Raw genomic sequence first — 22,266 nt, forward strand, 5'->3', positions numbered from 1 at the left:
TAAATTAACTTTTATTTCTTCAGCATTTGTTTATGAGTGTTTGTGGGGGCAGAGGTCAGAGGACAACTTGTGGGAGTGAGCTCTTTCCTTTTTTAACTCAACCATGGGCTTCCATACCCACTGCACCATCCCACCTGTCCCAATCTGGCATCTACTCATGTCCTAGGTAGATCTTTGGCGTTAGTAGATTTCAGACTCACTGCCTTCAAGGCCAGAGTTGTAGAAAAGGGTGTGGGTTCTGCTGTCTCTAGTCTCAGCCCTCAGACGTATCTACATACCTTTGCAAATACCAAATGCACCAACCAAGGAGTCAATGGGATAAACTTATTCCTCACTTTAAAGGAAGCTTTTCTTTCCTTTTCTGCTCTTAAGAAAGTGTCTCTATATGTAGTTCTGGTTTAGAACTCTCTATGTAGACCAGGCTGGCCTCCAAATTCACAGAAATTCACTTGCTTCTGCCTCCCAAGTACTGGGATTAATATGTGCACCAACATTTGTGATAGAAGGAAGTTTTTAAAGGCTGCTAATCAACTTCTAAAGACACTAGGATGCTAAGGAATGTAGATTAGAGACTATTATTCATATTATGCTCCTGACTTGAGAGGCATCACGTCATATCACCCACAGTCAGGTAATCTTGGGGGTAGCACAAAGATTAATTTTTATCACCTTTCTGCTTCACAAGGAGCCGAGCCCTCCCTCGCTTGGATTCCTGGGAATGGTGTGCCTTTCTGCTCCTTTAGTTCAGGCCTCAGTTGACTGAGAGCCCAGGGGAGCTGCTGTGACCTGCACTCTTTTTCTAGCTGGCCTTGAGTGTGGAGTGTTGTTTCTTCTGGTGTGAAGCATAACCATCCCTCTGTGTCCTTCTGAGCCGTGCTCACCTCTCCTTAACTGTCAGTGATGACCACAGGAACATTTTTAGGAAATCGCTCCACGTCTGGTTGGTTCTGAGTCTGGGTGGCTGATGAATGGGGGCTCTGTTCTGGTGTTTGCTATGTGAATCAGGTGTTCCTTTGCAGAGAAGGGGAGGGGCTTGCCAGCCATTATGTAAGGCTTCAGGAACTAACCAGTGAATGTCCTACAGAAGACATTATTTCAATAGAAGCTGCTGACTGTGTTAACTGAAAGTCCCATGTATACCAGTGCTCTTTAGACCTGTATTTTTCTGTTTTGAATATAACTTAAAAATCCAGACACAGACTATTCTGGGTTTCCCAAATCCCAAAGTTCCAAATCTAAAGTCATGTGCAATGCCCCAGGAAATGTAACAAAAAGTTGTTTGAGAAAGTGACATAACATGTACACACACACACACACACACACCCCAGAGATGTTGAATTTCAATTGAGCAACACATTATCTGGGTATAGTTGCTCAAAGTAATTCTGGGACTCTTTCATCACAGCCTAATGCATTTTATATAGCACTTCGAGCACGTTTAAGAAGTTACAAAAGTCTAAACTATATGAACACATTTCAAGACTATGCATATTGTATATGGCCGTGTGAATCTGGATCTCTCTGTGCCCATCACTCAGCACGGACCATGAATACAGCACACATCTGGCCTCCTCTCTGCTTCTTCCACTGGCCTTCACCAATTGGATGCCTTTGGAGCAAATTCTAGGAGCCATGCAACTTCATCATAAATACATGTTAAGGATAAAGGCTCTCTACATTTTTATTTATTGTTTTAATCAATTGTATTTATGTGTATATGTGCATTGGTGTGTGTGTGTGTGTGTGTGTGTGTGTGTGTGTGTGTGTGTGTGCCACACGAGTGTAAAGCTCACAGAGGCCAGGAGAGGAAGAGGAATTTCTCTCCACAGAGCTTGTGCTGTTTTGCTTCCCTGAGGGCAGTGAATGAGAATGCCCTGTTGTTTCCCCATAGCCTCCCACAGAGCACTGTATCCTCAAAGCTGGAGGGTTTTGTCATTTTAGCAGACAGGGCAGCTCAGTCAGTGTTGTGTGCCTCTCCTGGAGTGGCTGCTGTCTTTCCACACGATTATGTGCAAATTGTCCTCCCCTTGGTGAAGTGCGGCCTTGCTTTCAGGTTCGTTCTTTGACTGTATCTGTTGGTTGCAAATAGTCACCCTTTGAGGATGACCGAGGCATTTTGAAAAGCAGAACACCATTCAGGTCATTTGGTGAATAGAATCGCCGGAGCTCTGCTCTCAGATGGCACAGCGTGCCAGCATCTCTCCATATGGTGTCTGGCATATGCAGGCTGCTTATAGCACTACAGCCCAAGGCTGCCAGGATGTGTCCCAGCTAGCAAGGTAGAGCTGCCTGGCCTGTAGTGACCCGGGATGAGTACACGTGACAGCAACTCCTTGATGAAATGGGCTTTGAGCTCCGGAAGGGACCGTCAACTTTTCTCTCTCTATTGGCCTGTCATTGTTTCTCTAGTTGTTATGAATTATTACGAGTGTGTGTATACGCGAGGGTATCCCGAGTGTGCAGGGAAGCATGCTAACATGCTGGGCAGATGCAGCCTGTGGGCTGGCCAGTGACATGGTGGCAGGTGGACATTCACAACCCAGAGGCTGCATCCACGTGGAAGTGGTTTATTATAAAAGAGACAGAGAGACGATAGGAAAGGAGAAAAGAGAGAAAGAGAGAGAGGGAAGGGGGGTTTGAGGGATGCACCCTCCACCACCACCACCCCCCACCCCCGCAGTGGGAATGAAGCGGAAGAGAGAGAAGAAAGGGGCAGAGTCGTTCCTAGAGGCTTCTGCGTCAGGACGCAGGGTGGAACCAAGGGGTGGGGCAGGATATTAACACTGGTAAGACAGGGCAGAAACACTGGACTTTATGACTGTGGAGGAGCATGTTTCTTTAGGGTTAACGTATCTGTCCCAACTCCCTTTCTCAGTGTGTGTGTGTGTGTGTGTGTGTGTGTGTGTAGGCAGACTCTCTGGGTGGATAGCTGTGCCGTGAGACTGCTGTTCTTTCCACTCTGCCGACTCTGCTCACAGTTGTACCCGTGACCCTATAGAGATCCTGCATTCATTTCCACCGACCCTTCCACAGCTTGTAGCGACGTCATGGGCCAGTTTCTTCCTCCCACTTCCTCCCCGGCTTCTTCTCTCAGCTTCACTAGACCTCTGGCCTGGGAGGTCCCCCTGTCCTGTCCTCCTTCCTGTTCCTGCAAACCCTACCCTGGTTTCTAGGACTCTTCAGGCCGTCCCCCTGGCCTTCCTGCCTCGTCAGCTCGTGGGTTTCCTCCTCTTGTCAATGTACCTCTGACTATGGCCTGCCAGCTGCCGCAAGTCCAACGTCCCAAGACCAGTGACCGCCCACCTGATTCAGCCCCGACCCTGACTCCTGCACTGATGATGCCGTAGACAGTCTATAAGGCACTCAATACATGTTGACAAAGTGCAGCACCAGCATGGGACATGCCTGTCTGAATAGACAGTTTATTTTTTTCTTGAAATGCTGGGAATCAAACCCCAGGCCTTGTATATACCAGGCAAATGCTCTCTCACTGAATCATGTCACTAAGTCCCAGGCCTTGCTGTGTTGTTTGAGATAACTTCATGGGCAAACATAGAACACGATGGATTTTCTAATTGTGTGTATATGTGTCTTTTAAAAAAATATCTATCTATCTATCTATCTGTCTGTCTGTCTGTCTGTCTGTTTGTTTGTTTATTTATTATGTAGACAGTGTTCTGCCTGCAGGCCAGAAGAGGACACCAGATCTCATTGCAGATGGTTGTGAGCCACCATGTGGTTGCTGGAATTGAACTCAGGACCTCTGGAAGGGCAACCGGTGCTCCTAACCTCTGAGCCATCTCTCCAGCCCCTGCCTTATTTTTTGTCTGATTTTGTTTTGTTGTTGTTACTGTTTTTAGTCTTGGAGGCCAAATGCAGGGTCTTCCCATGCTTGGCTAACGTAGCAACCCGCCACTGAGCTATGTCCCAAGCTAACTATGCATTTTTATGGACTGGATTTCTTTCAGACTGTCCTGTCTAATAGCCTTCTGTGTCTACTAACTCCTGGCAGCCCCTTCCCCGCTGCTCCCCCCCCCCCCCCATCTCTTGAGTCTGGCAGCTTCTTCCCATCAGACATCTTTCCTTCACTGTGCTCATTGTACTGTACAAGTGTCCCAAGCCGCCCTTTCTGCACGGCTTCCTAGGGCTCCCCTGTGAGGATCAAATCTCTTCCTCATACCCTATTTTATTCGTTTCTCTCAGTCACTGTCTTGCTGTGTGGTTAGCTCTGTGTCCACAGCAAGCAGAATTTCTTGGGGACAGAAGTTGTGTGGTGCTCATCGTCTGTCTCTTATGGGAGCCTGAGGAAATGGAGATCCCTTTCCCAAGGCCTGCACCTGCTTTTGTCATCCACCTCTTACCTTCTGCATGGCTGCACCGTGGGTGGCTGCGTGGCTTTGCCAGAAGCCCTTCCTTCCCTTTGCCGTCCTGTGAAGTAGGCTGCTGCTTCCATCAGTATCTGAAAGCAAATGATGTTGTCCTCAGAGGAGCCACTGCCACTGGCGGGACTGTGGCACATGCGTTGTCAGCGTTAAGAATTCATAACTAAGCCAGGCGGTGGTGGTGCACACCTTTAATCCCAGCACTCGGGAGGCAGAGCCAGGCAGATTCTGTGAGTCTGAGGCCAGCCTGGTCTACAGAGCAAGTTCCAGGACAGGCAGTAAGGCTACACAGAGAAACCCTGTCTCAAAAACCAAAACAAAACAAAAACAAACAAACAGAAGAATTCATAACTACTACCAGGCTGGCTCTCCCATTGCCAAGGCAGCCAAGGATGCCCCTGCTCCTTAGCAAGCTCCTTTTTTTTCCCCACCTGCTAAGTTGGTGACACACATATGGGGAGTAAAGGGACAGAAAAGCTACAAGTTAAGAGTGTAACTTAGTAGGTGCAACGCTTACAGGTGCTCAGTTGGTAGAGTGCTTGTGTAGTATGCTCAGGGTTCAAGTCTTAGCACTGAATAAAAAGAGGCATGGTGGTGTGAGTCTATAATCCTAGAAGTTAGGAGGTAGAGGGAGGAGGATGAGGAGTTCTAGATGGGACTGGGCAGATGACTCAGGCGGTAAAGTGTCTGCCATGTAAACAGTCAACCTGTGTTTGGACCTCTGGTACCCGGGTGTGGCTGCACACATGTAACCCTAGCCTAGTGAACATAGGGGCAGGTGGACCTGGAACTTGCTGGCTAGCCAGTCGAGCCAGTCGCTGAGCTCTGGGGCCAGTGAGACCCTGTCTCAAAAAGATAAGGTGGAGAGTGATGGTAGAGTCAATTTATGGCCTCCGTACATAAGCGTGCCCACCTGCACACACATGCACACACACTACAAAGACATTCGAAGTCTTTCTTAGCTGCCTAGCAAGTCTGAGGACAGCCTGGGCTACCCGAGACCCCATCTGAAAATAAACTAATGAACAATCAAGAACTTCAAGGAATAAGAAAGGAAATCATTTTCATTTGAAGCTTGTGGCTGTCAGGTTCCCCCTGCAGGTCTGAGGAATCAAGCCCCTCGTGCCTCAGTCAGAGTTCTGCTTATAGCCTCACAGTTTGATAACCACAGAAGCAAATGCCTTTTTCTGATCTTTAAAAGGGGCATTTGTTTTTTGCACAACAAACATTCAGATATTGCTAGTCTTCTAACGATATCTTTTTTTTTCTTTAAAGATTTATTTATTATGTATACAGCATGTATACCCGTAGGCCAGAAGAGGGCACCAGATCTCATTACAGATGGTTGTGAGACACCGTGTGGTTGCTGGGAATTGAACTCAGGACCTCTGGAAGAGCGTTCGGTGCTCTTAACCTCTGAGCCATCTGCCCAGCCCTTCTAACGATATCTTAAAGCTTGTTAAGCGATGTGGTATCTCTGCAGCCAGGATGTCCTCACTGGGTAGATGAGCACTGAGCCCTGGGTGAGAGTTTCCTTACAATAAACACCTCTGTCTGGAGTGTTCGAGTGTAGATTGAATGACATGATCAAGTGAAGTGCATAGTCCTGCTGGTGCTGCGATGATTGCAGCTGTGACTCCAGTGTCCTTCCCAACATGCTGCCTTGCACGTGCCTTAGGAGCTGAACTCTTCATCCATCCTGTCCCCTGAGGGGCTCTGCATTGTCTGCATTGTCTGCATTATCTGCATTGTCTGCATTGTCTAGTGAAGACCACACTCCCTCAGTGTGGAGAGCCTTGAGGAGAGGAGTTCCTCTCGGTCCTGCCTCTTTAAGGATGCAGAACAGCCTTCTGGCCACCCCCCCACTCCCCCCACCACCCCCACCCTGGATTCTCAGAGTGCACTTGTTGCTGTAGCCTCTTTTCTGTCTCTGCCTTGCCTCAGACCTTTGCTCTTTATGGAGACGGGGAGAAGTGTGTGGTGGAGGCGAGGCTGGGAGGCTACCAAGGTTAAATGTTCACCTTTGGCAAAGAGCAGGAGCAAGCTAGGCTTCGGTTTCAATTCCTTCCAGAATGTTTTCTTTCTTTCCAGGAGACTCCTTGAGTCAGGGCATAAAGTGGGGATGCGTGGATACGGAGGAAGATGCCCTGTTGAGAAGTGGGGCTTCTCCTTGGGCCAGCACTTCGGAGGATGGAGATAGAGATTTTCCTGTAGTCTGGAAAGGCCAGATTTTATTTTAAAAAGTCTCCAGAATGCTTAAATATACTTGGATGTATCTCTGAGTTGTTGAATTTATTCAAATCCAATAAACACATCAGCCATTAATAAGGTACATGTGCTTCTTTAAAAGCCTGGCAATAATTTTCTTAAAAATAAATTATACTCAGCATCTGAAATTGGTTTCTAATCTACAATTTCCAGCTTCCATCAAGAGACACTTTAAATCTAAGTAGACCCTGGTAGTTCCCAGGCCATTTTAGGAAAAGCATGTACAGATTCCTCATACCTAGTACTTTCCAGATATCAGAGTAGCCATTGCTAGGAGTTTTATGACAGCAGGAAGTGGGTGAGCATGGAGTGGAGGGAGTGGGCATGAAGGGGAGGGAGTGGGCATGAAGGGGAGGGAGTGGGCATGAAGGGGAGGGAGTGAGCAAGGAGCAGGGAGTGAGCATGGAGGAGGAGGGAGTGAGCATGGAAGGGAGGGAATGGGCATGGAGGGGGAGGGAGTGAGCATGGATGGGGCGAAAGCAAAGCTGGATCACATGGGATGCTGTGGGCTGTAATAGATCTTAGATGCACTCAATCCTAACGACAAGGAGAATCTCAGAAGTAGTTTGGATAGAAAGTTAGTCTGATCCAATTATAGTTGAAAACCTAAGAGAAAATGTTTTTCAAGGTTATAAATGCATGGAATGTATAGTTCTTCAAGGTTTCCCGTGAAAGCAACAGACCCATGACACTTTCCGGTTTCAATTTCCTGGTAGTAAGTACATTCCGCAGTGTATACTAACCCAGGCAGTATTTATTTCTAAGGCCTTGCTCCACTGTCTAGTCCAGCAATAACTGCTTTTATTCACATAGAAGGTGAGAGTTGGATCTTTCACACACTAGCACCACTCCCAACATGTGTGGGACAACACTGGGTTAGGTCCGTGTTTACGGTTCGTTCTGTGTTATTTTGTGGACACTGTGCACAGTTAACCCCTACAATGGGCATGACCACTTCCCCTTCCTCAGACAGTATTTTAGTTTAGTTTAACCTTGACTCTATCAACAGTTCACATCATCTTTCTTCTGGTTGTGTAAATTTTATTTCAACAGGCATAAACACATGGAAATTTTTACTTATTAATTTTAATTTAATTAATAGTATAATTAAAATGTAATTACACCATTTACCCCTTCACTCTCTTTCCTCCAAGACCTTCCATGTTCACCCTCTTAAATTCATGACTTTAAAAAAGTTATTATTGATACATATAAATTCAAATAAATATATAGATTGAACCTTCTGAGTTGATGTAGTGCGTGGGAGATCCTGAGGTATCCCACTCATGCAGGGAACTATGCTGGGCAGATGCAGCAAGATGCATGCCATGCGGGGCATGGCGGTGGTGGCGGCCAGTGATACACACCCTAGATGCTGCATTCATGTGGAGAGTTTATCATAATAGAGAGATGAAGAGGCAGAAAGACAGAAAGAGGGAGACAGAGAGACAGACAGAGAGAGAGAGAGAAGGAAGGGGCAGTTTTCCCTTAAGAATTGGCTTCTATGTTAGGACACAGGGTGGCCCCAAGGGGCAGGTCAGAATATTAACATTTCTCCGTTTTGAATATTATTAAAAGAGGTGAGTTATGAGAGCAAGTAGAGGTACAAGGGTGCTGAATTCTCGAGGCTACTTCAAGCTGAAAAAGGGAAAAGGGGAGGGGGAAGCCAGGAGTCACGCATGGTGGGAGGCAGGAGGGAAGAAGCATCCAGTCAGCTGTCACCAGGGAGATCTGTGGCATCTGTTCCTTGAGTGAGCTGTGTCACCGTGAAATTCTCAGGTGTCCGTTCCTTTGAATGTACTGAGAGGGCAGGTTACTAGGAGAAAAAAAAGAATAGATTGTTATCATGAATGAGTGAGACATGAGAGCAGATATGCCCTTCATTGGGACATCTTGGAAAACCAGGTTCCAGTTGCTGGGCAGGTGCCCGCCTGAGCCTGGAGAGGTGGTGCCAGAGTGAATTGAGGGATGATGTGTTCCTTAGGAGTACAGGAGCCATAACATCTGCCACGTCTCTGGAGGCGGGGGTGCATCCATCCCAGTTGGTGTCCTTGGTCGGAGGTTGGCATCCTCAGAGCTGGTGCCAGCTGGTGCAGGGCTGGCGTATCTGGGGAGCCCCTGGCCCAGGCAGGAGGGGGAAACTGCAGAATATTCTCGAAAATAGATGACGTCAAAATGGGCTCTGGAGACTGTTAATTTTTATCAGATCAGATTTTTGATGCAGTAGCCAAACTTCCCCCAGGGACTTGTAGGTATCTATAAGACGGCTGAAACAGATTCACATCATAGCAAAAATGGTTGAAAATCCATAGAAATGTAAGGGCTCCTAAGAACTGTCTGTAGTCAGTGTTGTATCAGTTTATCAAAGCAGCACTTATCAGTATTAAAACTTTGAACCTCTGGAGTTATATCTGAAACCGATCTATTCTGTATCTTGAAGTATATGAATGAGGCATACCTGTCTGTAATATTAATAGGAAACTTATTAATGAACTGTCAGTGATCTTGGGATTGGGGCTGTCAAACTGATGCACCCTAGTTCATCAAACACTGTCAGATCTGAGAAGGATAAATTTAAGAAGAAGTGAGGCAGCTTTCCAGCTACCTAGGCAGCAATCCCAAGTCTCTCCATGGTCATGGGGGGTGGTTAGAAGCCCCAAAGGAAGCATTTCTTCAGCTGATAGGCCCAGAAGATCTTACAGATTTTTCTGTGGAGTAGAAATTTGGGAAGGTCAGTCTACCTGTCTTGGAAGAGAGGACAACCAATCCCCATTGCTCCAGTAATTCACTGTCTGGACAGGATCTTAGTATTTTGCTGCATGGCTGGCCTTGCCATAAGCTTCCAGGTGGAAGGTTCTACAGCCATCTATCTTCTTGGAGATGATACAGGATGCTGCTGCCAGGAGCTGACATGTCTCTTTACCATAAAAAGCTTTTATATTAAATGCCATATTTGCAGATATCCACAGGTGTTTGAGGACTGGGGGAACAAAATCTGTTAGATGTATTTATAACTTTGAGAGCATATATATGACTTAAATCTGAATATAAAGGCTTTCCAGTTAGTTACAGCTTAATGAAATTAGCAAGGACAGAGAGGCTCATATTCTTAAGCCTGAATAGACCTTGAGTGAGAAAAGACATTCTTTAAGCTGTTGGCAGTGATATCTAAATCTATTACCATTTTTCAGACCCTGTAGCTGTAGTTCTGATCTTTGAGTATGGCCAGATTTTAATCCTAAATGACTTATATAGAAATAATTATTTCTTAAGGTCATATAATATCTCCCTGGTTCTGCATAAAGAAGGTCAAGTGTCTTATCTTATTGTAGAACCATTTTAATTAATAAATACCAATGGGCATTCAATAGCCAGCCAGTCCTCTATGCCAAGGGGTTTCCTTTTGACCCAGCATTTCAGCCTATTCTGGACAAGGAATGTGAGATGACATATTCTCTTCTGGAACTGCTTCAAGCTGTCATTGGGATGTTGTTGTCAGGGCCCCCAAAGAAAGGCTAGTAGTCAAAGGCTGAAAGGCTAATCAGATGCTGAAAGGCTAGTCAGAGGCTGAAAGGCTGGTCAAAGTCAGAAAGGCTAGTCAAAGGCTGGGCAATGGGGCATTTGTTAGTGTCTGACCTGGCTGTAGATACATGTTTGGCTGGGTTGATCCACAATCAGCCTTTAGCAGGACTATGTCTCACAGACTGAAGTCAGTCAGACAGATAGAAGCTCACTAAAACAGATGTAGACTAGAGACAAGAGTTAAAATTTATGAACTTTTTGTAACCTCTTGGCCCATGGTCTTAGAATTGGGAAAAGAGAAACCAGCAGGGAGAGAAATATATAAAAGGACATAAAAGTTTTAGATAAACTAGCATTATCAATCAATATTGAAATCCAAATCATAGAAAATCTAGTAATGAGTAACGAAGAAAAATTTAAAATCCTTTTAAAATCCTGAGCCTGTGACCCAAAGTGTTGTATTAATGTTAAAATCTGAAATTTTAAAATCTTAATATGATGATATCACCTGCCTGTGGTTCCACTGATGTCTTGGAGTGGAATGTATGCCTCGCCCACAGGAGCAGCTGTCGGGGAAGGAAGGAGGAGGCTGTGACTGAACTTCCCTCTTGCCCAGATGGCTGAAGCCTGAGAGAGGCAGCTGGGGAACACCAGGCCATGGCCAGAGGACATTTCCTCAGCCTGTGAAACAATGCATGGTGGGATTCTCTAACTTCCTTCCATAGTAATCGCCTGAGTGCAGGGTGGCTCGCCCATGCTGTCCTTAGTAAAGACCTGCCTGTTTTGACCTTAGCCAAGATGGTAGCTAGACCACGTGGTTACCCTTTATAAGATGGTGTTGCCTGATCACGTGATCGCCCCTATCAAATATGGCACCTGACCATGTTTTCATGTGTTGTTGTTGTTGTTGTTTTTTCCAAAATAAACTGAGCAGATAAGGAACAGATAAACTGAAGCATTTAAAAGTCAGTCAGAAAGAAATATAGATGGCCAAATCAGTCATACATTTCCATTTACACATAGGAAATAGACTTTATGAAAGAGAGACCGAGAAGTAGCAGTGCAGCCAGGCGGAGAAGGACCCTCCAGGGCTGCAGCATGGTGTGGGCAGCCGCAGAGGACCAAACCTAAGCCATGGGTTGGTAGCAGTGGTTGGGGTGGAGTCTATGTTCCTCCTGGCTTGACCCAAGAGCAGCAGCCAGCCAGCAGGAATAGTCAAGTGAACAGATATTTGTGTGGCTAGCCTGGGGGCCGTGGTGGGTTGCGCCAAGGAGGTCCTGACAACAGAGCCAAAGTGACAGAGAGAAAATGTTTAAGACATAGAATTGCAGACAAGGATAAGGATTAGTAGCAAGGGACAGGCAAAGACAGTGGGCTTTGCCTGGTGGGCAGTTTTTATATGTGATGGGAAGCAACCCAGTGACAGGTGATGATGTCATTGCTCAGCAGAGGCTGGAGGAGCATGGGGGGTGGCCGATGGGGAGGGGGCTGGGATGGGGTGGGCACATCTTTCCACAATGAAGTAGAGAAGGTCCAAGGGCTGGAATCTCTAGGGTCTCAGAAATTCAGCGAGGACAGACCACACAAGCTGTTCAGTGGACCATCATCCAAAAAGCAGGGGTGGAGGGGCAGGAGCTTGAGTGACACACAGCCGTCTTCATATGCCATTGCATAGGGACAGGGGCTGAAAAGGTTATGAGCCCCACAGACTGCAAGTGAACCGAGACTGAGCTCCAGAGTCCCAGAGGGTCAGCGAGAACTATGGATCATCATCACAATGTCTATGGGCCGTGCAGGGCATAGGCCTGAGGGGCTCAGAGCCCAAAAGAGAAGTGGTCAGCACCACAATCCAATCCTGAATTGTGAGAAAATGGCCAAAAGAGAAAGGAAGAATCTTACCGATCTGATAGAGTGAAGAGTTTCCCGCCATCCTCCAAACGGAAAAATGGTGGGTGCTACAGGGTCCCAAAAGCTTTGCAAGACTGCCACAGGCAGGAGAAAGCAGTGGGATTGCCTGGCAATGCTAGATGCCAGTGTTATGATATTGTATATGGGAGGTCTTGATGGGTAGAGCCAAGGTGCCCCACGGTGCGTGAGAGACAGAGATGCCATGCAGACAGCGCTCAGTAAAGAGTTTTATGTGGTGGGGGAAGAGAGAGGAGAGAGAGGGGGGGAAGGAGGAAAGGAGGGAGGGAGGGAGGGAAGGAGGGAGAGGGAGAGAGAGAGAGAAGGGTGAGGGTCTGGGAGGTGCACACCTCATGGGAGGAAAGCAGAAAGGGAGGGAGAGAGAGAGAGAAATGGGAAGAGTTTTTCCTTAAAAAGAGACTTTTGAGTCAGGACTCAGGGTGGCACCGAGGAGCACAATCAGAGTGTCAACAGTAGTATTGTGTGTTGACGTTTTTTAGGTCTGACCACTTGGTATCAGTTAATCATTTAGGGGCCATCCCTGAAGAAGACTAATTCTCCCTCTCTCAGCAGCTGCCTCTGGGAGAGGCCGCATGAGATCCCATCCATGCTGGCATGTCAGCTGGTGTTGTCATGGCTCCAGTCTTCTTTAAGCAGCTCTCTTCCTGAGATTTCATGGGTGTGACATTCCTGTTATATCCAGAAGACACAGTCTTGCAGCTGACTTCCTGGTCCTCTGGCTCTTTCCGATCTTGGTTATAGGTATTGCGTTGTAGATGTACCAGTTGTGTAGGGATGGTGTTGCAGAATGTACCAGTTCTCATTGGGCACCCCACAGTCAGTTGCTCTTGGGATGGTGTTGTAGATGTATCAGTTCTCATTGGGCACCCCACAGTCAATTGTTTTCTGCATTTTGACCAGCTGTGATAGGCTACATCTACTAGAAAAAGAAACTTCCTTGCTGGGGATGAGAGGCACACTTATCAGTAGTTATGAGAATCAGTATTTAGACTGAGGTTAGGAGTTGCACGGGTTTAGGAAAGTGACAGTTGTTATGCCCAGATCACAGGGACTCCCAAAAGACCACCACAGAGACCGAATCCCATATGTAAAAGCAAAGAGCCTTTATTTTCAAGCTCTGAGCTTGGTCTCTCTGTCTGTCCAATGCAGTGGTGAGAGCAGAGAGCCCTGAGCCCAGGAAGGGTAGAGTTTTTAATCATAACAGAGGTTGGGGTGAGGGGATTTCCAGGGTTCAGGACCCTGCCTGGCTGACATTTATCTAGGGGTTTCTTGGTAAGAAGGTAAAGTAGGTGTGTGCTAGGCTCAAGGATATCTGGCTCTCTTATCTAATGGTTGGGATCCCAAATACCTAATATCCCAAACATCTCAGGATAGATACCTGGGTGGTGTCAGCTTATGGCTTTTCCTGGATCTGGGTGTTGCCTGCCAAAGCTGTTTTGCCCCCCTCCCACTGCTCCGGCCAGCGGGGTTTCAACAGGGTCGACCCACCTGTGGGAGCAAATGAGAGACAGGGGACATAAGAAATGACAAAAGACAAAATTCTGATCAAGCCGCCAATCTTTATTTCTCTCTGCATGGCTTATATAGCATAAGAGGGGAAGGGGCAGGAAGGAGGGAAGGGGAAGGGATGTGGAAGGCATGCAGAACGTGGGAGACGTGCAGGTCGAGCAACTGCAAGAAATCGGCTAAGGTCACTGGTCAGGGGCCATTTGTTCTGTTGCTAGGCTACCTGACCATGGAATGCTCTTTACATTCGTTGCCATGGCACCTGACTGTGGAATGCTCTTATCTTTGGGAGCCTCCGGTTAGTAAACAGGTGTTACTGCTCTGGGGAAGGGCGGTGGGCTTATGACTTGTTCTCTGGCTTAGCTAGTACTTTCCATGGTTCATGTTTGGTTCCTGAAATCTTGGTCCCTAACACCCCACAATAGTAGTACATTCTCCTCTAAGATCTTTGAATGACCTTACTTGCCTTGGGGGATTGGCTAGGTAGGTTTACAATACCAATCAGGATTTCCCACCTGTTGAGTGTGCCCTAAGTCCCATTAGACAGCTGTTGGTTACTTCCAAGATGTAAGTGCCAGTAGTACACCTTTATGGATGTCTTGCCATCCTGGTCATTGTTGTAGTTCATAGATGTCACAGTTGGGTAGGACTATTGATTGATTTCCTCCCCTGGCAGCTTACATATCACTTTCTGATACTGTGAAAGCCAGTCCACAGAGAGGAGGCTTTCAAATGAGACCCAGCTCAAATCCTCCCAGTTCTGTGTCCAAAGCACACAGTGTCTTCAGCGTGTCCCCTGGGAGCCCTTGCTGCTAGGCCTTTGAAGATGGAATATCTGTGACTGGACTGCACTGAGCAGACTCTTCCTCCTACGTGGAGGAGCTGTGCCTATCAAAGCAGGAGAAGAAGCCTGGTGTCTTAGTGGCCACATTTTCAGTCAAATAGCCCCAACGTCAGCTTCTCTAAGTCATCTTCAGGGCAGAGGCTTTTTATTGGGAAACAAAATCACAAGTTCTTTCAGGAAGGAGAAAGGGCAGCCATTAAGATCTGCTGGGTTGGGGAAACAATCCAGAGTGGTCATTTCTTTATGAGCAGGTTTCTCACAAACCCCTTTCTCCTCTTTCCAAGGTTATATAGTGTCTCCAGCTCCTGAGTTCTGCAGACAGAAGTTTTGTGATATTGTATGCAGGAGGTCTAGGCGGGTAGAGCCAAGGTGCCCCATGGTGGGTGAGAGACAGAGATGCCATGCAGACAGTGCTCAGTAAAGAGTTTTATTCGGTGGGGGCGGAGGAAGAGAGAGGGGAGAGAAAAAGAAGGAGAGAGGGGAGAGAAAGGGTGAAGGGTGCACACCTCATGGGAGGAAAGCAGAAGGGGAAAAGAGAGAATGGGCAGAGTTTTTCCTTAAAAAGAGACTTTTATGTCAGGACATAGGGTGGTGCTAAGGGGTGGCATCAGAATATTAACAAGAGGTATAGCTCATATTGTATCTTTACTTTCTGCTTAGAGTCAGCTAATGTAGTGAGTGTTTGCTGGTCTCTCTCCTGCTTCCAAATGTCTAATATTCACTTCGTTCTTGTGGTTTACGACTTAAAGTGTTCTTATATTTGTTTTAGTGGGATTTGGTAGTGAAACAAAACTATTTGTATTTGCAATTATAAAATTTGCCATTTAAGACTTGGAATTCAAAAAGCCCATTAAAAAAACTGAACGCCTTGTTTATAATGTACAAAATGGATTGGAGGGATGGAGAGATGGCTCAGCCGTGTATACCTGAGTTCAGTCTTATGCTAGGTGACTCACAGCTGGCTCTGGGATATCTGATACCCCTTTCTGGACTCCGAAGGCATCTACACCCATGCATGCACATACCAACACACAGATGCATACATGCACACATAATTAAAAAGAAAATAAATATTTAAAAGAAAAGGAAGTGGTTTGGTGGGTTTTGGTAGTCTTGATTGGAATGTATCATGGGTGGGTTTATTTGTCCAAGAAAGGTCTGTTCAAGCCCTAACTCCTTATTTGTAGGGACTTTGCTTGTGCAGTAAGTGAAATGGTATCATAGAGGATTAAGGTAAACTCCTATCCAATTATTAGTGCTCTTGTAAGAAGGATGCCTTTTGGACACAAGCACAGAGAGGAGAATGCCACCTGAAGATGGAGGTAGGGATTGCAGCAATCCATCTAAAACTCCAGGCTCACCAGGGCTACCAATACACACAAGAAGCTGAGAGATTCGGATCAGGTTCCTGCCATCTTACAGTCTCCACGAGTAACCCGCTAGTGATGCCTTGACTTCACACTCCTAACTTCTGGAACAATGAGACGATGGGATTCTGCTTCAGATCATCTGCTGCTGTTACCAGGATGTCCCCAGACAAGAGAGTAATGCCCATGGGTTGGTAAAGGGCGCTGTGTCTGCTTTATTGCAGGGAACAGTGTCTGCTTTATTGCACATGGGCAACCACTTATACAGTGGAAGCCTGTCGACTGTGATTGGTTAGCACATTGCCTGGGACTAGACAGTGAGGGCTTGCACCACCAGCAGAGTAAAGTGTGGCAGAAGCATATTAAAGAGGACTATGGACTCCTCTGCAGGCCAGCTACCGGCTACTCACACCACTTCAGAGTTCAGTGTTCTGACTTGAGCAGCATGGTGTGTCCTGCTTCTTATCTAGAAGTGCAGTGTGACAGAGAGGCTGGCTGCCAGTCATGTCTGCATTTTCTCCTACAATCACCAGTTTGGGGTTCTTTCTTAGAGTAGCCCTTCAAAGCTAATACAGATGGGTATTAGGCTATAGATTGTGCCTTCTCAGAAAGGGATGTACTTTGAGAACATTCGGTGTTCTTAGAAAAGGAAGGTACTTTGAGAAATGGCAGATGATTTTCTCCAGAACAGGAATTTGTCTTATATTATTTATTATCCAGCAGTTTTATTTTTTTAAAAAGCCTGTTTTCCTTCAACATTATAAAATTTTCAGTGTGTAGCATACATCTCTGTACACACCTCAATTTTCTGGATAAATTTTAAAACCCCTGTTTGAAAATTATCAAACCAGACAGAGACAGCTGAGATTGAGGATAACTAGGAAATAAGTACAAAACAGGAGTCCAAGCATGTCTCTGGTCATTTTGACACAACACATAAAAAACTTCCAGCCAGAGTGAACCCAACATGCTCTGCTTCCTCGCTTAAAGGTTGCCAGAATCTAATTTGATTTTTCAAATTCTCCCATGCAGTGTAGATTTTAACCTGTACACAAAGGCACTTACTTCTAGAGATCCTTAGAAGGAAGGACTTCCAGGAATTTTGGAAAGGTTTTTGAAATCTCCTCTAAGGACTTCCTGTTGCATGTGTTGCTTACTGTCCCACCCGGCCTGAGTCCTTGCCCAGCTGCCCATCGCCAGCTGTTTCCATCGCCCTGAAGCTGGAGCTCTTTAGTTCTAAAGGACACATTCATGAAAGCTGCCTCCACAGAGACCGGTGTGTGTGTGTGTGTGTGTGTGTGTGTGTGTGTGTGTGTGTGTGAGCTGAGGACAACAGTGAGGGAAGGTCTGCCTGGCGGACTTCCCCCTCTGGTACCTGTGTGTACCCGAACTCAGGAGACCCAGACAAGGAGAGCACCATCCGTGTTCACTATTGGTGACATACCCAGATATCCGGATTTCATGAAAAGAACAGACTCTGTGTCGGCCAGAATGCTAATTCTCCAAAAATAAATCAAGATCTTAGTAAGCACCTGGATACCCAAAGGCTTTCCCCAACGTTTTATTCCTGCCTCAGCTTACTGCCACAACTTCCTTGGCATTGTTGGTCTGTGTTTTTGTTTTTAAATAAATTAGACATTTGTAAACTGTTGCTAAAGGAACTTTTGTTTTTACTTTTTAAAATGCTTATTTATCTATGACATAGGGTCTCACTATGTTGCCCTAGAACTCGTTCTGTAGACCAGGCTGGTCTTGAACTCTCAGAGATCTGCTTTTCTCTAACTCTCAAGTACCAAGACAAAGATGTGTGTCACCGCACCTGTTGTTTTTACTTTATTTTAAAATTAACATTATACTTGTAAATATTTATGAATTACAGTGTAAAATATCTATACACGCATATAGCATGCAATTGCTAAGTTGGGGTGGTTAGCATTCCCACTCCCTCCTTTTTTTTTTCCTTAAATATTTATTTATTTATTATGTATACAGCTGCAGGCCAGAAGAGGGCACTAGATCTCATTACAGATGGTTGTGAGCCACCCTGTGGTTGCTGGGAATTGAACTCAGGACCTCTGGAAGAGGGTTCGGTGCTCTTAACCTCTGAGCCATCTCTCCAGCTCCTCCCCACCCCCTCCTTAAAGTCTAGGATCTGCACTCCTCTTTAGCTCCTGTCTGGTGTCCTGGCTCCTTTGGACCTTTCTCTGTTCTTCATGCTCTGTTAGCTATCATGCGGTGCTGTGTTATTCATTAAGTGGCGCTGTTTACCGTTGGAGAAAAGCCATGAGGCACAGAAACTCGCTGTAAGAGTTTATTAAGGGAAGGGAACAGAAGGGGTGCTTAGCCTGTGGAAATGCTCGTGCAAGGGGAGGGAGAGGGGAGGGTCTGTGACCCGCTTTTATGGATTCCCCTGCACATGCGCATATGGGCTTACTTACATAGCTACCCCACGCACGCACGCGCCCGTAGATTGCGTGATCCATAGATTGCGTGATCACGCTGTGTGCAAATCACGTCACCATGGAGCACACGGATTACATAGGTTGTAAGGCCCTGGACTGACGAAGTGTCTTGCCAGCGCATGAGCGGTCTCGTAGCTGGGGAAGAGGCCAGGAATTCCCACACTCACCCCAGCCCGTTATGGCACACTTATTTGTCCACCGAATCTTTGGTTTTTGAGTGCTTTGTGTTTGCTTCAGTTCCGGCAAACGTTTCTAGATTCAGCTGAAAATAATTATAGGGTAGTACTTCAGGTATTGGTCATTGACCCCCACCGCACCCCGCCATTTTTATTTCAGACTTCTGACTCCCCCCAGGAAGGAGAGATTTGACTAGTTTTCGGCAAGCTGATCTTTCAATAAAATCATTATAGGTAAATTATAATTTGATAGAATGACCCAAGAAAACCTCTGAGAAAGCGGTCAAAGGTCACTAGGACTCCACGGTGACCTCTGTTCTGGCTTGTTTGTTACTAGCTGAGGCAAATTTCTCCATCTCCTGGGCTGTTTTCTCTGCAAAACGGAGGCAATAATAACAACGTTGCAGAAGTAAGAGTTAAGTGACCAGGATTGCTTGACTTACTTTAAATTGCAAGCCCACTCCTTACCACGTACAAACAACCGTAATGCAAAAACAACTCACAGAAATACCCCTTCTCCCACAACTAGGACGCCAGTGACATTCTGAGCAATAGAGAGCATTTAAGACACCAACTACCCAAATTCCTTTGTTTTGTAGAAGCTGAATTGTAAATATTATTTTTAGAGCTAGAAAAACGGCACACTAATTTTCTACTTCGCTTTGTCCCACGAATCTTCGGTTTCTGAGGCTGCAGACTGTCATCTGAGTCATTATTCCTCCTATTTCTCATTTTATCAGCGCCGCCACCCTAACCCTCCACCACTCACAGGCACTTCTAAAGACGGGAACTGTGCACCCCACCATGTGGGCTCCACCATGTCCAGCACAGAGTCCCTGTGCAGCCACGTGCCAGGCGAAGACTCTGTTCAGAAGCCTTCATCCAAGATGCCATTTTGCTCCATGGAACACAGAGGTCTCATCCATATATCCCTTTCTTCATAAATCAAGACAATTAATGGAGTTGGCACCAACTCAGCCTTTAAAATGATGTGGATATGAGCAGAGTCCAAATTTGCTTATAATATTTTTTTCATAATTATACTCTGGATGGAAGCATTCAGAAGATATATTCTAAGTTCCTACCCCTACCAGGCGCTTGCTAACTACTCCATTTTTAGGCAAACAACACAAGAGCTGGCCATCAGCATGCAGTAGACTTTTGGCAAAAGGTAAGATTTTATGAAACCGATGTCAATATTAAGCACTCAGACCATAAATTCAACCTTCACATTTAAGGCTCAATTAACTGTATTTCAATGATTCCATGCTTGAAAATTAACTACATTTCAGCGATTACATGTCTTAAAAAGTTAAAAAGGATTTGAGTAAGTGCTTCTCAATTTAAGCCTTGACGACATTGAACTGTGTAACTAGCAGCAGGTGTACCCACAGGAGAGCGAGCCACAGGATGCACACACAGGATGCACGAGTGTGCCCTTGCCACAGCCCTGCCTTCTCCTCAAGAGCTGGAAGGTCCTGGAAAAAACACCTCTAAATCCCACCACACAGAGAAGGAAAAAGACCCCATGCTCACAACGAACAAGATCAACCCTGGAGAACACAGTGGCTTCCATCCAGACACAGCCCAGAGAAGGGAAATTGTTTCTGCAGGGTCCAGGGAGGGTTCAGGAACATTCCAACCCCAAGTGCTGGAAGCTTTAGACTGCGGGAAGGGACTGGATTCTGAATCTATTCCTCAGGCCTCCTCCATTGGGATGAAAATTTCACAGCAAAGAATAAACACACATGTTCCAATTTGGTTGTTTGGGAAACCCCTCTGGTACAAACCAAACAATAACAACAGAGAAACAACAGACCTACCACCCAGGCCCAAATAAATCAAAGCAACAGCAAACTATGTCAGTATGTTCTGGAAGTCAAAGCCATTTGTGTGTTTGCTGAAGGCAAACAGACCTGTCAGGAGCTTCTCATACCGTGCAGCTGGGATAGGACTGTAATTCAAATTCCACGCCTGGTCCTGCAAGACACAGCCTGCCATGAAGCAGGCTTCTCTAGCCAAGGCTTTGGGAATCTGCTGCAGGAATGCGGGCTAGCTCACTTTCTCTGCTCACCTTGTGAAATGCGTGTATGGGCAAGGAGCAGGAGAAAGCCTGGATGAATGCATTCGGAAATACTGAATGGAAATATATAAAGTGCAAGGGTGATTCATGAGCATTTGGACCTGAAAGGGCCCTGAGGATACAGCCAACCACTTCTCTAGGTCACGCCAGGAAGGCACCCGGACTGTGTAAGCCTGGGCAGTGTTCCATAACCATGAACTCTCGTGGGCAAGCACAGTGTGTCGAGGGGCTAAAGGCTGTAGGAACCCCTGCAGTGTTAAACCTGCTTGTCATGTAGGGTGAGCTGAATGGCGCCCACGGCCATGCGCACATTCTTGTAAAGGATTCCTCAGCAGCTCATTCCTTCAAACACTGTGGGCTCCAAGGACTCAGGTTTTCAACACAGTTTCTTAGCCTTCCCTCAACTCCATTCTAACCCTGTGGTTTAATACTGGCAAGTCCAGAGGAGTAAATAGGTCAGAAGATAGACCCTCAGCAAGGAGAAACTGGTAGGGTCTCCAAATTAAGAACTTTAAATTGGAAAACTTTTTTTTTTTTTTTTTAAATCAGTGCTAACAGAAAACTGGGAAAAGGGCTCAATGACCACTGATAATCCTTGGATATAAAAGACAGTAATAAAAAGAAAAAAATCCCATTGATTATTGGGGGGTTGATAGAATGACTAACTCCCCACACCCACGGGAGGGTGGGTATTTATTTCCCATGTTGCTTTTCTCAGTAGTGGAGCAGGGGGCTACGATTGCTTTTAGGATGCACCCCACTGAAGGCAATAGAAGCTTGATTCAAAATAGAACTAAAGAGTAAGGGGATTTCGCCTCTAGTCATGACGGTGCTGAGGCTGAGTGACTCTGGGTTCAGCTCAGCTCATTTCTATCCTCAGCCAACAGCAAGATCAACACAGCTGGTCCAGATGTAATGGTCTCACACAGCAACGTGTAGCTTGTTTCTCATAGGTGTTCTCTAGACCATCAGGAAGCCCAGCATCCCTCCATGGAGACCTCCCAGCAAACTTCTAAGGGGGAAGGGATGGTGCCAGAGCCACTGGTGAAGGTTAGTGACACCCTAGATAACAAAGTTTGAGCTGCATTAAAGTCATGTGTGGCATTACTCAAAATCTCTACCCTGGGGGGCTGGAGAGATAGCTCAGTGGTTAAGAGCACTGACTGCTCTTTTAGAGAACCCAGGTTTAATTCCCAGCACCCACATGGTAGCTCACAACTGTTTGTAATTCCAGTTCCAGGGGTCCCAACACCCATGGAAAACACCAATGCACATAAAATAAAAATAAATAAATAAATAAATAACTCTCTACCCTGAGACCACTGAGTTCAAGGCCTTTGGAATTCATCATCCAGTAAAACTAAAGAAGAAAATACATTTCATACCCATACTCACACAGAGGGAACAATTAATTGAACATAGCAAGTGTTTATGGAGGAACTATTACATAACAAGGACTGTTCTGGGCACTGTGGAATAAAATAAAAGTCCTTGTTCTCATGCTAACTTCTAAGTATAGGGCAATGGAAAAGTACACGGTTGTGTTAGAATTCAGTGCCATGGGGAAACTAAACACAGCAGAGGACAAGATGGGCATGCACGGGGCCAAAGTTCTTCTGAAGGAGTTGAGGAGGCCCAGCAACCCTGCTGAGAAAGGAGGTGCTCTGGCCCGACACTCCTCGAGTGCTATACTGTCTAATTTTCTCCATGCGTCACTGGAGGAAATCATC

At 46.1% G+C, this 22,266-nt stretch overlaps 1 protein-coding gene across 2 annotated transcripts in view; it reads left to right on the forward strand.

Moving 5' to 3' along the window:
• Baalc (BAALC binder of MAP3K1 and KLF4) overlaps nt 1-22,266 on the forward strand; it is a 75,840-nt gene that overhangs the window by 17,135 nt on the left and 36,439 nt on the right. The window contains exon 2 of one of the 2 annotated variants that reach the window (XM_036207860.1): nt 6,474-6,707. The exons of the other annotated variant lie outside the window; for it this stretch is intronic. Within the exon in view, the coding sequence (XP_036063753.1) occupies nt 6,474-6,622 (149 nt within the window). The 3' untranslated portion in view covers nt 6,623-6,707. Of the gene's footprint in view, nt 1-6,473; nt 6,708-22,266 lie in introns of those variants that run through there. 2 annotated transcript variants of the gene reach the window in all.

Source organism: Onychomys torridus, chromosome 16 (genome assembly GCF_903995425.1).
Source record: "Onychomys torridus chromosome 16, mOncTor1.1, whole genome shotgun sequence".
Taxonomy (NCBI): domain Eukaryota; kingdom Metazoa; phylum Chordata; class Mammalia; order Rodentia; family Cricetidae; genus Onychomys; species Onychomys torridus.